Source organism: Daldinia decipiens (genome assembly GCF_022478715.1).
Source record: "Daldinia decipiens strain CBS 113046 unplaced genomic scaffold F4813scaffold_30, whole genome shotgun sequence".
Taxonomy (NCBI): Eukaryota; Fungi; Ascomycota; class Sordariomycetes; order Xylariales; family Hypoxylaceae; genus Daldinia; species Daldinia decipiens.
Window position 1 is genome coordinate 253,476 of NW_026054573.1, and position 9,801 is coordinate 263,276.

General features: G+C 48.3%; 4 protein-coding genes across 4 annotated transcripts; all 4 read right to left on the reverse strand.

Annotated features, from left to right (window-relative positions):
* Positions 1 to 45: 45 nt before the first annotated feature.
* F4813DRAFT_367634 (Ctr copper transporter) lies at positions 46 to 1,708 on the reverse strand. Its single transcript, XM_049244196.1, has 3 exons — positions 731 to 1,708; positions 558 to 650; positions 46 to 495 (listed from the first exon to the last, which is right to left on the reverse strand). The coding sequence occupies exons 1-3, from the start codon at positions 1,102 to 1,104 to the stop codon at positions 447 to 449; spliced, it is 516 nt and encodes a 171-aa protein (XP_049097322.1). The 5' UTR covers positions 1,105 to 1,708; the 3' UTR covers positions 46 to 446.
* Positions 1,709 to 2,199: 491 nt separating this feature from the next.
* On the reverse strand, positions 2,200 to 4,197 carry F4813DRAFT_398483 (Pyoverdine/dityrosine biosynthesis protein-domain-containing protein; the record flags this gene model as incomplete). The annotated part of the gene is made up of 5 exons (XM_049248052.1): positions 2,200 to 2,757; positions 2,836 to 2,903; positions 2,983 to 3,419; positions 3,471 to 3,963; positions 4,036 to 4,197. 5 exons carry the CDS (start codon positions 4,195 to 4,197, stop codon positions 2,361 to 2,363), a joined length of 1,557 nt encoding a protein of 518 aa, XP_049097323.1. The 3' UTR covers positions 2,200 to 2,360.
* Positions 4,198 to 5,715: 1,518 nt separating this feature from the next.
* F4813DRAFT_398487 (uncharacterized protein) lies at positions 5,716 to 7,671 on the reverse strand. Its single transcript, XM_049248053.1, has one exon. It carries the CDS (start codon positions 7,342 to 7,344, stop codon positions 5,920 to 5,922), a length of 1,425 nt encoding a protein of 474 aa, XP_049097324.1. The 5' UTR covers positions 7,345 to 7,671; the 3' UTR covers positions 5,716 to 5,919.
* On the reverse strand, positions 7,672 to 9,225 carry F4813DRAFT_180341 (Mov34-domain-containing protein). The gene is made up of 3 exons (XM_049239310.1): positions 9,078 to 9,225; positions 8,751 to 9,004; positions 7,672 to 8,689 (listed from the first exon to the last, which is right to left on the reverse strand). The coding sequence occupies exons 1-3, from the start codon at positions 9,141 to 9,143 to the stop codon at positions 7,999 to 8,001; spliced, it is 1,011 nt and encodes a 336-aa protein (XP_049097325.1). The 5' UTR covers positions 9,144 to 9,225; the 3' UTR covers positions 7,672 to 7,998.
* Between the last annotated feature and the right edge of the window lie 576 nt (positions 9,226 to 9,801).

Here is a 9,801-nt window from a genome sequence, read left to right on the forward strand (position 1 = left end):
TATTACATAGGTACCTAGGTATATATCCTTATTAAGCACACTGTTATCGCCTTTAGCAAGCAAATATCCCTCCTGTTTTAACCTGTGTTTAATAGAAACGTCAAGTTATTAAATTGAGAATGAGGCTACAAAACAGTGGTGATTGATTAAGTGTGATTGCGTGTTTTCTTATTACATGAAGCTGAAGGAATTATTAGACCTCCTAACTACGGAGTGTCACATATTATGAGAATTGAAGCACAGCTTCGCGTGAACAGATCCTCCTAGTGTACAGTTGCAAAGTTTCGTCTTCCAGTCTTGGGATTGAATTGTTATATCCTAGCCTCCAGCGTAATTCAAAGTGGTATATCGCGTTAAAACGAACTCCTATTTGACTTCATTCACCTAACCCTTATGAAACCAATCCAGCCTCTTTTATTCGGAAATGATTTTTTTTAATTCACGGCCTAACCACAGCATACGGTGGCTTCCTTCGCAGCACTTGTTTGCTGTCCACTGATATAATCGTTAGGGTTGAAAGAAAACATAGTGCTCAAGGGGTTTATTAAAACACTTACCCGCCTAGCTTCTCCCACTGGAAGATGAAACTGCCGATGTAGGCACCAATGAAGATGCAGATGATGATGTAACCGTTGTAGTACATAGCAAGCCTAATGAAATATACTAGTTAGCCACATTAATCCGCTTTGATGTTATCGGGCAATGCAAGGAATAAAATTAGGAGACCTACAGCATGAGGAAGTAAGCCACGACAAACTGGGCTGTGTGAAGGAAGGCACGGATAGCCTGCTCGATCAGCTTGGGTCGATAACCGTTACCAGCTACGGGGTTGACTGAGGGTGGCTCTCTAGCAGGAGTCTGGCCGGGTTTTGACGAAGTGCGACCGTTCTCGTTATCATTGCTAGCAACAGAAACAACGAGGCCATGGCTAGCATTGTTGCGGACGAGGTAGTTGTCGTACTCTTTAACAGAGCGGCGCAGGAACTCGAGTAGGATAGCAAGCAGGATGACACCAATGCAAGAGCCTGCAAACATTCCCTTTGACGTGATGTGCCAAGAGGAAGAAATAAAGCAGGCATCAACAGTGTACCAGTTCCAGAGCATCTATTCATATTAGCTAGTCCTTACTATTACAAGTTTAAATAATCAATTGCATAGATAGAAGTCCGCTTACGTTGATCTGGCAGCCTCCTCCCATGCCCGTATTCATATCCATTGAGGCAGTGCTCGACGACGATGCAGCAGCAGTCATAGTTGGGGTTGCCATGTTCATCGTGCTAGACGTCGTCATTGATTCCATCTCCATCTTGGCTGGATCATGGGAATTGCGTCACAGGCGGTAAAGAAAAGAAGAAAAGAAAAAAAAAGTAAAAACCTGCCAGCAGAGAAATTTTGAGTTAAAGGCAGTGCAGCAGAAACAACGGGAAGACAGTTGACAGTGGACGGCAGGTCGAACCTTAATTATTTACGGTTGTCATAGCTTTCGATGTTCCAATCTGATAGACTGACCGTTGAAGGAATTTACATGTAGCCACCCTTGTTGTGCCACCGCATGGGCTGTAATACATACATGTAGTTTGATCCTGAAAATCTAACAGATGTAGATAGTTCCAGACTGTTGGTACCTTGACATATAAAATACCTACTGTAGGTACCTATTCCTGGGCCGGGGGCACATTTGAGCAAGTTATGGCCGTAAGGTCCACCTGCCGCCTTACAATATTGTACAGTATAAGGTGGGCAACTACAACCTTTGCGGCCTTCTACTTACGCGCCTATTGGGCACCCCTAACCTATGGTCACACAAGAGAGCAAATATTGTACATCTCCGCTTGTAGCTTCGTCTAGGTATCTTTGTTATCGTTAGACCCAAACTCTTTTCGGCTGCTATCGCGCTTTAATTGGTCTTCTACAATTTGATGCCAATTATACCGCCAACCGTACGTGAGTCTGCTTCGGAGAATTCAACTTTAATCTATCATCTATCATATCAACAGGTAGATACGACTAGGCAATATTTCAGATTACTCACAAGCCACATCAAACAGCCTTAGCAAGTGCAAAAATATTTATTATTACTTTTCTTAAAGACAGATACACATCTCGATTCTTTATTGGAATCCCTAAGCGAGATCTATATCGCTAGTCTCGGAAAATCTCCACGGCCCTTCTCCTATTATGGCAGGAAAATGTACGACAGTGTCCGCAGTGTCTTAGCACAGACTTATACGAAGACGTAATCGGTGTCGCATTCTAGAGATGTTGGATTAGGTGGCTGACACGAGGCGGAAGAAACAATCAGCCTTGATGGTTAGGTTAGCCTTCGGCAATACCTTCTTGGAAACATGATTGGCGATCACTTACGATGTACAACACCCTCTGGACTTGACATTTTTCTGAGGCTCCGAAGGAATCTTTTCTCGCTTCGACGCCTCTCGCTTTCGAAAATCATCTCTACTCTGACCAGTGGCACACAAAGCGAAATATACCGCCCCGTCGGAGTCGGTTCCGTTATCCTGTACGGCTAATTTTCCCGTCATTTCCCCAGTGGCAAGGGATTCCCGCACTACCTTAGCCTTAGTGACATACAAAACCTCACTGCCAGCTACCTTCGCCACGCAGTTATGCCAAGGAGTAGGAATGTGCAATAGGTCACGAGAAGTCATAGAGTTGCTGTGCGGCAAGAGTGATTCAACTGCTCTGACCAATTTGGGGTCAAAAAGTTGAACACCGAACTTGGGTCCAGCATTGTTGTGTCTAAGGGGTACATATCGTTAGTTTTGTCCCCGTCAAGACTAGTGCGACAATGTCTGAGGTTAGGCCTGGGTAACTTACGCGTGGATCGACAACCGAATGTGGTTGGGGAAGAGTAGTTCCACAAGGTTTGAGTATGCTTGATTTCTCTACCACCGTTGCGGTTAGTTGGTTTTTGCTGCTCTATACAGCTCGAGGATGAAATTTGGGTACGGAAAGGGGCTTTACCATCATCATCTCAAATGCTACTTTGGACGAGAGTTTCTTCTGCTTTGAGCGGCTCATTGTTCGCGTAAACGGATGGAGCTCTAGATCCTCAAGCATGAACCGCGAAAATCCGCGATATAATGCTAGGACCCCAGCCTCTTGGGACTCAATCTTAGCTCGGAGCGCAGTCTTCTGCGATTGGCACCCAGCCATTAAGAGACGTCGGCAAAGTTCGGCTTCTACTGTTATTCGCGTCTGGACATAGTGATTGATGGACGGAATATCGAGTTTGGTAATCTTCGCAATCTTGGACGGGCTATTGTACTTCTCCAGCTCAAAGAGGTCGACAAGAGATTTGAAACCTACTCGGTCTATGTTGCCCCTTTGGAAGCCGATTTCTCGGTTCATTTTGATCAACTTCTGACTATACGCGTCTACATCTTTATCGTCGACACCAACTATATACGTTAGTACAATTTGTTAGAGTCAGGGACAAAGATGGCACATACTGCAGTCGCTGAAAACATGTCCGTCGCTAATTATCCAGAGCTTTGCACCTGCGCTGTATATAGCTTCGACAGCTTCGACAAAGCCGTGAAGATGTTCTATGGCCAGCTGCTCGCCATAATCCGGGTCTTTACCCGTGACCTTGTCTGTATTGGTCGATTTACAGGGGAAGGCGGGCAGGCAAAATTCTAGCTTTTGACCCTGGGAAGTAAAATGGTGAACGCGTTCCGTAAAGTAAACCCGTCCAGAGACACTCCACTTATCATCTTCACCTTGATATCGAAGGTACGTGTCGAACAGGGACACTATTTTCTCCGTAGCCAACTCGGTATAAAGATCAGAAGGACCCGGATCAGCCTGATCAGCGATGGCAAAGTTGGCCTGGCGAAGGAGCAAACGATTGAAAAAGGCCTCGAACTCTCTCTTAGCATCCGTGGGGTTTACTAGGTTATCAAGGATGATTCCGGTAAAAGATCCATTCGAGCTCTGATATAGCTCGTACAATTGCAAGCCCTGTAAGTCGTCGTCCAGCTCAGCGCAATAATAGGGTGTCTTTTCTACGCTGACTGTGTCATTCCAAGTACAAAGGTCGACGCTGATGATGTGCCAGTATTGTCTGATTCGGGCTTCCTGCGGACCTGTGCAATACAAGAGGTTACCATACGAGTCGCGAGAGAAGGCGGCCTGAAATCGATAGTAAATCGACTCTCCTTCTTGGGGAATCTCCATGGTAGGCTGATGGCAACTTCCGCTGGCTGATCCCAAGATGCGTGTCAGGTAAGGATGGGGCAGCTCTTGAGAAACGGAACACCGAAGATATCCTGGGGATCCGAGGATACATATCCGAATATATCTTGCTCAGTTTCCCCAATCATTTCGTTTGTCAATATATCCAAATCACTGTGGATCCATTTACTCTCAACATCGAAGGGCTCGACGTGCCATAGCTTGTGTCAGAAATCCCGAATCAAGACCGTTCCGGAAAGTATCTCCGCTTCAGACAGCAGAAGGTCCCATGAGACAGTTTCTTAGCGGCTTTTTACGATGGTGTCTAAAGCAAGGCACAAATATAAGAACTATAGCATCTTGAGCGGGACAAAATAGTCGAAGACTAGGATCTGGGGTTGAACTGAAGTCGCATGATAGACAAACCCCGAAGCGCTGAGCCGCAACGCGTGTAAGGTCTGCGAGATTGTCACGATCATCACAGGTGACAATGTTTCTTCAGGCAACATAAAGTTCTGGAAAGGATGCCTTCAAAGCAGCAGTCCGACCCAGATACGCATATAAAATAAGAAGAAGTGGAGAGCATAGAATATAGCGTGAGCTAATATGAGGTAGATGATCCTCAAGGTTGTTTCTCAATTAGGGATGGCGTGTCCGTTCCGTCGGGTCAACTACCGAATATCTGGGAGATATACTTGAGGTAGGTATGTGGTTTTATCTTCTACTATCTTCTACCACTATTTATTTAACTATTTATTGAGAGTTCCTTTCTGTCACTGACGCAGCCTAGTCGTGGGCTTGATAAAGAAAAACTAAGAATAGAAAAGGGGATCAAATCCCTCGCGTACTACCTAGGTAGGTAATCAAAGACACAGAATCTCGTCTTGCCTTAAGGATGTGTGAGTATTATCCACATTCCCCTGCCAAATATCTAGAGTCCTTCTTGCTTTGAGACTCTAACTAGCTGTTTTGTATATGTATGCCTGTCACATAGGAACCCTAATTGGGTAGCATATAGCATATATATCTAGATGTAACGGTTGTTTCAGTAAAATTCTTGGGCTAACTGTACTATTCCCAATGTTCTTCTAAATCTTGTTGACTACCTGGAAAGGGGTCAGAGCGATACTTTCCATGGTCTTACCTCAAATAAGGTTGCTTAATGTAACTTGACATGTAGATGCGGGAGAATTATCTAAGGTTTCGAGATGATGGCTTGTACATAACTGTCATATAGCGCCATATGCTACCCCCTTTTTCCTGGCCGACTTCTGTAATTATGGAAATAGGCACAAAGGCAGCCAAGGCTAGGCTGGGTTATACCCGCGTACTTGACTACTTGACATGGAATAATCAAGGTTTAGGTTATGTATTCCAACAACCCAAAAGCCCATATTAATTGGGTTGTCAAGTGGTACAGTTAACTTGTAAGCCAGGTCGTGTTTTCTCTTCAATATTTTCTACTTCTTCAGCGTTTGAAACATAACTGTACTCTGGTAACCGAAGAGTTAGACCTAGGAATCATATTCATATTATTCATATTATTCATATCCAAAGAAACTGCCTAACCTAGGCGTACGCAATAGAGAACTTAAAGCTCAGAGCGCACGTATGATACCCGAACCTCTTGCATAGGTACCACCCACCAGAGGTACATCTTGTCACTCACCCGCCCGACTACCACGTACACAGTCCACCAAGGAAACCCGCCGTGTTTTTACCTACTCACGCCCCGCTCGTCGAAAACGACCTCGAAATCTCGCTAAGCCTCCGCGGCGCCAACGCGTCTTCTGGCCGATCGCTCGACGTAGACTTCGAAGTATGTCTGCGCGCCAAGTTGATCCTGCGGGAAATGCTTTCCTTGATAGACGAGCCCTCGCCATTAGCCTTGCTCGAGCTGCGCCGTAGTCCGTCTAGGAACTTGACCTGCTTCTTCTTCTTCTCCGGGACGGCAGACTCGTCGCTCGTGGGCCTGGCTCGGTTCTGTAGGGTGTGCATGCCCTCGAACCCACGCGGCTGCTGCGTTACTACGCCGTCTTCGGCAACGTCTACTACCCCGGCATGCGGGTCTACGCCGTACGACCGTAGCATGTCGTCGTGTTCCTTGACAGCCTGCTCCGCGCGATGCGTCGCCAGCACAGCCGCTACGTCGATGCCCGCGCGCGCCATCTCCGGTCTGGCATTGACGTAGCGATCCGTAAACGGGGTCCAGAAATCCTGTCCAAGTAGCGTCGGTAGTAATCTCGGCTCCAAAACATGATTCGTACGCGCCGCCTTATCCAAGATCCAAAAGACATCTCCGGCAATCGTCTCCAGCGCCAAATCCGCCTTCCTCTTCTCGTCACCACCACTCCCACCCTCCTCCTCCCCCTCCCCTCCAATCCTCTCCCTCCTACGAAGATAATCCACATACCCCGCCGCCGCATGATCCAACTGACTCGCCAAGCCCAGCACCCACGCGCCACCAACCCTCGACCGTATCCTCTCCAGCCTCTCGAACCCATCGTCGAGGTACTTGATACGCACGCGACACACCTTCCCACCCCCGTCTCCGTCCCCGTTACCACCACCACCACCACCCCCACCGCCACTTTTAACCGGCACCCCCACCGAGTCCGCAAACGCATCGTACCCGCTCGCCGCCAGCCACGCGCGCACGTTATCCTTAGCGTGCGCCGAGCACAGGATGCTCACGCGCGAGACCCGCCGCGCGGCGAACCCGTGGTCCGCGAGCGCGCCCAGCCCGCAGATCGCGTACGGCACGTGTTCGAGGGCCGCGGCGATGGTGCCGAAGACCTGCGCTAGCTCGGCCGGCGTCAGACTCGACGTGCTCCAGCGAGCGCGGGGGTCCGCGCCGCCGGCCGTCGTTGGGAAGCGTTGGCGCGGCAGGCCGGGGCGCGTGTGTGCTGGGAGGGGCGGGCGGGGGAGCTGTGGTCCCGCCGGGGCGGACCGCATGGGTTGTTCGCTCTCTAGTCTGGCGGGGAGGTGAAGCGGACGCTGGCGGCGGTCTAAGTTCTCTCTTACCTGGGCGTTGTACCGGTTGCGAAGGGACGTCGAGTCCGTTGGGGTCGTTGGGCTGGACATTTCGTTCGGGCTAGGCATACAGCACCAGATTAGGTTTAGGGACAATCTATCCGTATTAGAAGGCATAGCGTTCGACTGGCGTGGGATACTCACTGTGGAATTAGTTATAGTTTCGATCGTCGTATAGTTGTATGTAAACTTAGGCTTTGCTAATGTAGGACGAAACGGGATAACTGGTTGGTGCTTTTATTCGGCGATTATAATTGTATGGATGCGGAACAGGGCGCGGGCTAGGTTATATAACTTCTAAACAATGTCTTTGATCATAGGCGACGTCTTTGTAAAATTATCGAATACCTTTTTATAACCTGATCTTCAAAGATCGACTGCTTTACTTCAAGAGGAACAATCCTGAAGCTGAAGAATGAACCTTTGGTGTAGGAACATTGTTATAGATAATAACAATGCTTAACAAGGACAAAGCGTGGACAGTAGATCGAAGTAACCCTAGAAAACAAAAAGTCAACAATACGTAGCTACATAAGCATACAGAAATCGAAACCCTTCACAGTAGAAAAAGACTAAGATGGTATTAGCATGGGCGGAAATATTCCCTTGTTCGTGATACCTCGCTAGCACATATGCAAGACCGAGCCGTGAAACGAGCCGTTCATTATCGGGCTCTCTAGACCGGGCCCGCTAGCCCTTCCAACGCCTATGATACACTGCTGAGGATCGAGGCCTCAGATTGGAATTAAATTTGTTCTCGAGAATGCAGATTTACAATTCCTCGTCCTCGACGTCCATATGATCCCCATTTGATTGGCCGTTAGCCGCTGCATCCTTCTTGGGCATCGTAGCTTCTTTGTCGATCATCTGCCTCGACACGGAAACGATGTTGTCCTCGATAAGCTTCTGTCCAACATCCTCAAGATGCTTCTTGGGGTCCAGCTTGCCAACGTAGCGCGTCTTAAGTTGGTCCTTGGTTAACTCGGTCTCCTCCTTGACTCTCTTCTCGTAGCCCTCGGCTAAGGTCACCAGTGTCTTGAAACGATCCTTGTTCTGCTCGTCCTCGTGTCTAAAGTCTTCCATCTGCAATGCCTCGGTCCATACGTGCTTGTGCAGGTTCATGAGCATGTTCTCCTCCAGCGCGGTCTTGCGATAGTTGATGCCTATGGAGTAGTAGTGTCGGTTGAGTCCGTGAATAAGCGCTTGGATAGAGGGCTTATTCAGGTGACCCAGGTTGGAAGTACTCTGTCTTGGCTCTTGTCCGAGCATCAGAGATTGCGGGTTGATGAGACGGAAAGCATCGATGACAACCTTTCCTTTGACTGACTGTATGGGATCGACGACGACGGCGACGGCTCTCGGCGTTAACTGCTCGAAGCTTTGTTGGGTGTTGATATCGACCGAGGAAAGCCAACATCCGAATCCGGGATGAGAATGGTACCATCCAACGACCGACTCAGGTCTGTATAGCAGTATTAGTACAATTATAGGTATAGGAACAGAGGTAGACGGGACAATCTTACCGTCCGGTCTGCGTCAACATGTCCATCATCTTCTGCTGGAATACCGGGTCGACAGCTTCGACACTGACACCGGTACCGCTCTGGGGCATAGCAAAGACGTCCACCACTCGTACTGTGAAATCGTCGACGAACTCTCCCAGCATAAGTCCCATGACTTCCATGGGCACACCAGCTCGTCCGTGTCGTAACATCTTGAGTAGCGTAAGGGAGGAGATGTATACGGTCTCGGAGTTATCGATTAGGTTTTGGTTATCCTATTTGGATAGTATATTAGCACCCATCCGGGCTATCTAGAAGACTTATGCCGTCGAGAACTAGGCTTCTTACCGTCCCCGGAGCGGCGCCGAGTCCCATGCCGCTGGCACCGGCAAGCATTCTGTTCAACCGATCCATCTTGATATATCGGCGCTATGGCAGTGTGAATTGCAGTGTGAATTGCAGTAAGTTAACAAGATGCACCGAGTCGTAAAACCAACGTAGATTGACGACTGGACTGGCGGGAATAACGGGTAAGAGTAGAGTGTAGTAGTGCGCGGTAATGCTTAATATTGGTAGAATTATTTAAGAGGCAATCTTGCGAAAAGATGAATGATGGAAGCTCGCATCAAAATGCAGGCGTTGACGAAGCCCGGGTCTGCCTGCATAACGTACCTTAGGTAATTACCTAAGCACCCAACGCTAAAAGCTATTAGCTTTTGATCGATAAGGGAGCTCGGGCCAGGTATGGATATTTCCACGTGACTTGATCGTTTCTTAGTTTCCGGGAGGTACGAAGTACATTAGGTAGGTACAGGTTCCATATGTAGCTCCATGCCCGTGCCGATATCCATATTTTCAGCCTTCATCAGTCTCCGTTAGGCGCATGTACCTTTGCACCTAGGTTAGGTAAGCACTAAATCTTTAGTGCCGTCACCGTCGGAGCCAATCCCAACGTCGCTTCGTCGCCCAGTCCGGTCAGGAGCATCAACCTGTTTAACGCTTATAGAAACGTGCATGTCAACTAACGAGGCTATGCGCTACCTATGTATATGGTAATGTTTACTATGTAGAA

Excerpts from the sequence above, each read along its gene's own strand:
- F4813DRAFT_180341 (XM_049239310.1), bottom strand. The coding sequence starts at position 9,143 with ATGGATCGGTTGAACAGAATGCTTGCCGGTGCCAGCGGCATGGGACTC. Across the intron at positions 9,005-9,077 it reads TCGGCGCCGCTCCGGGGACG|GATAACCAAAACCTAATCGA; the intron begins GTAAGAAGCCTA and ends CTATCCAAATAG. Across the intron at positions 8,690-8,750 it reads ATGTTGACGCAGACCGGACG|ACCTGAGTCGGTCGTTGGAT; the intron begins GTAAGATTGTCC and ends ACTGCTATACAG.
- F4813DRAFT_367634 (XM_049244196.1), bottom strand. The coding sequence starts at position 1,104 with ATGCTCTGGAACTGGTACACTGTTGATGCCTGCTTTATTTCTTCCTCT. Across the intron at positions 651-730 it reads GTGGCTTACTTCCTCATGCT|GCTTGCTATGTACTACAACG; the intron begins GTAGGTCTCCTA and ends ATATTTCATTAG. Across the intron at positions 496-557 it reads CAGTGGGAGAAGCTAGGCGG|TGGACAGCAAACAAGTGCTG; the intron begins GTAAGTGTTTTA and ends CGATTATATCAG.
- F4813DRAFT_398487 (XM_049248053.1), bottom strand. The coding sequence starts at position 7,344 with ATGCCTTCTAATACGGATAGATTGTCCCTAAACCTAATCTGGTGCTGT.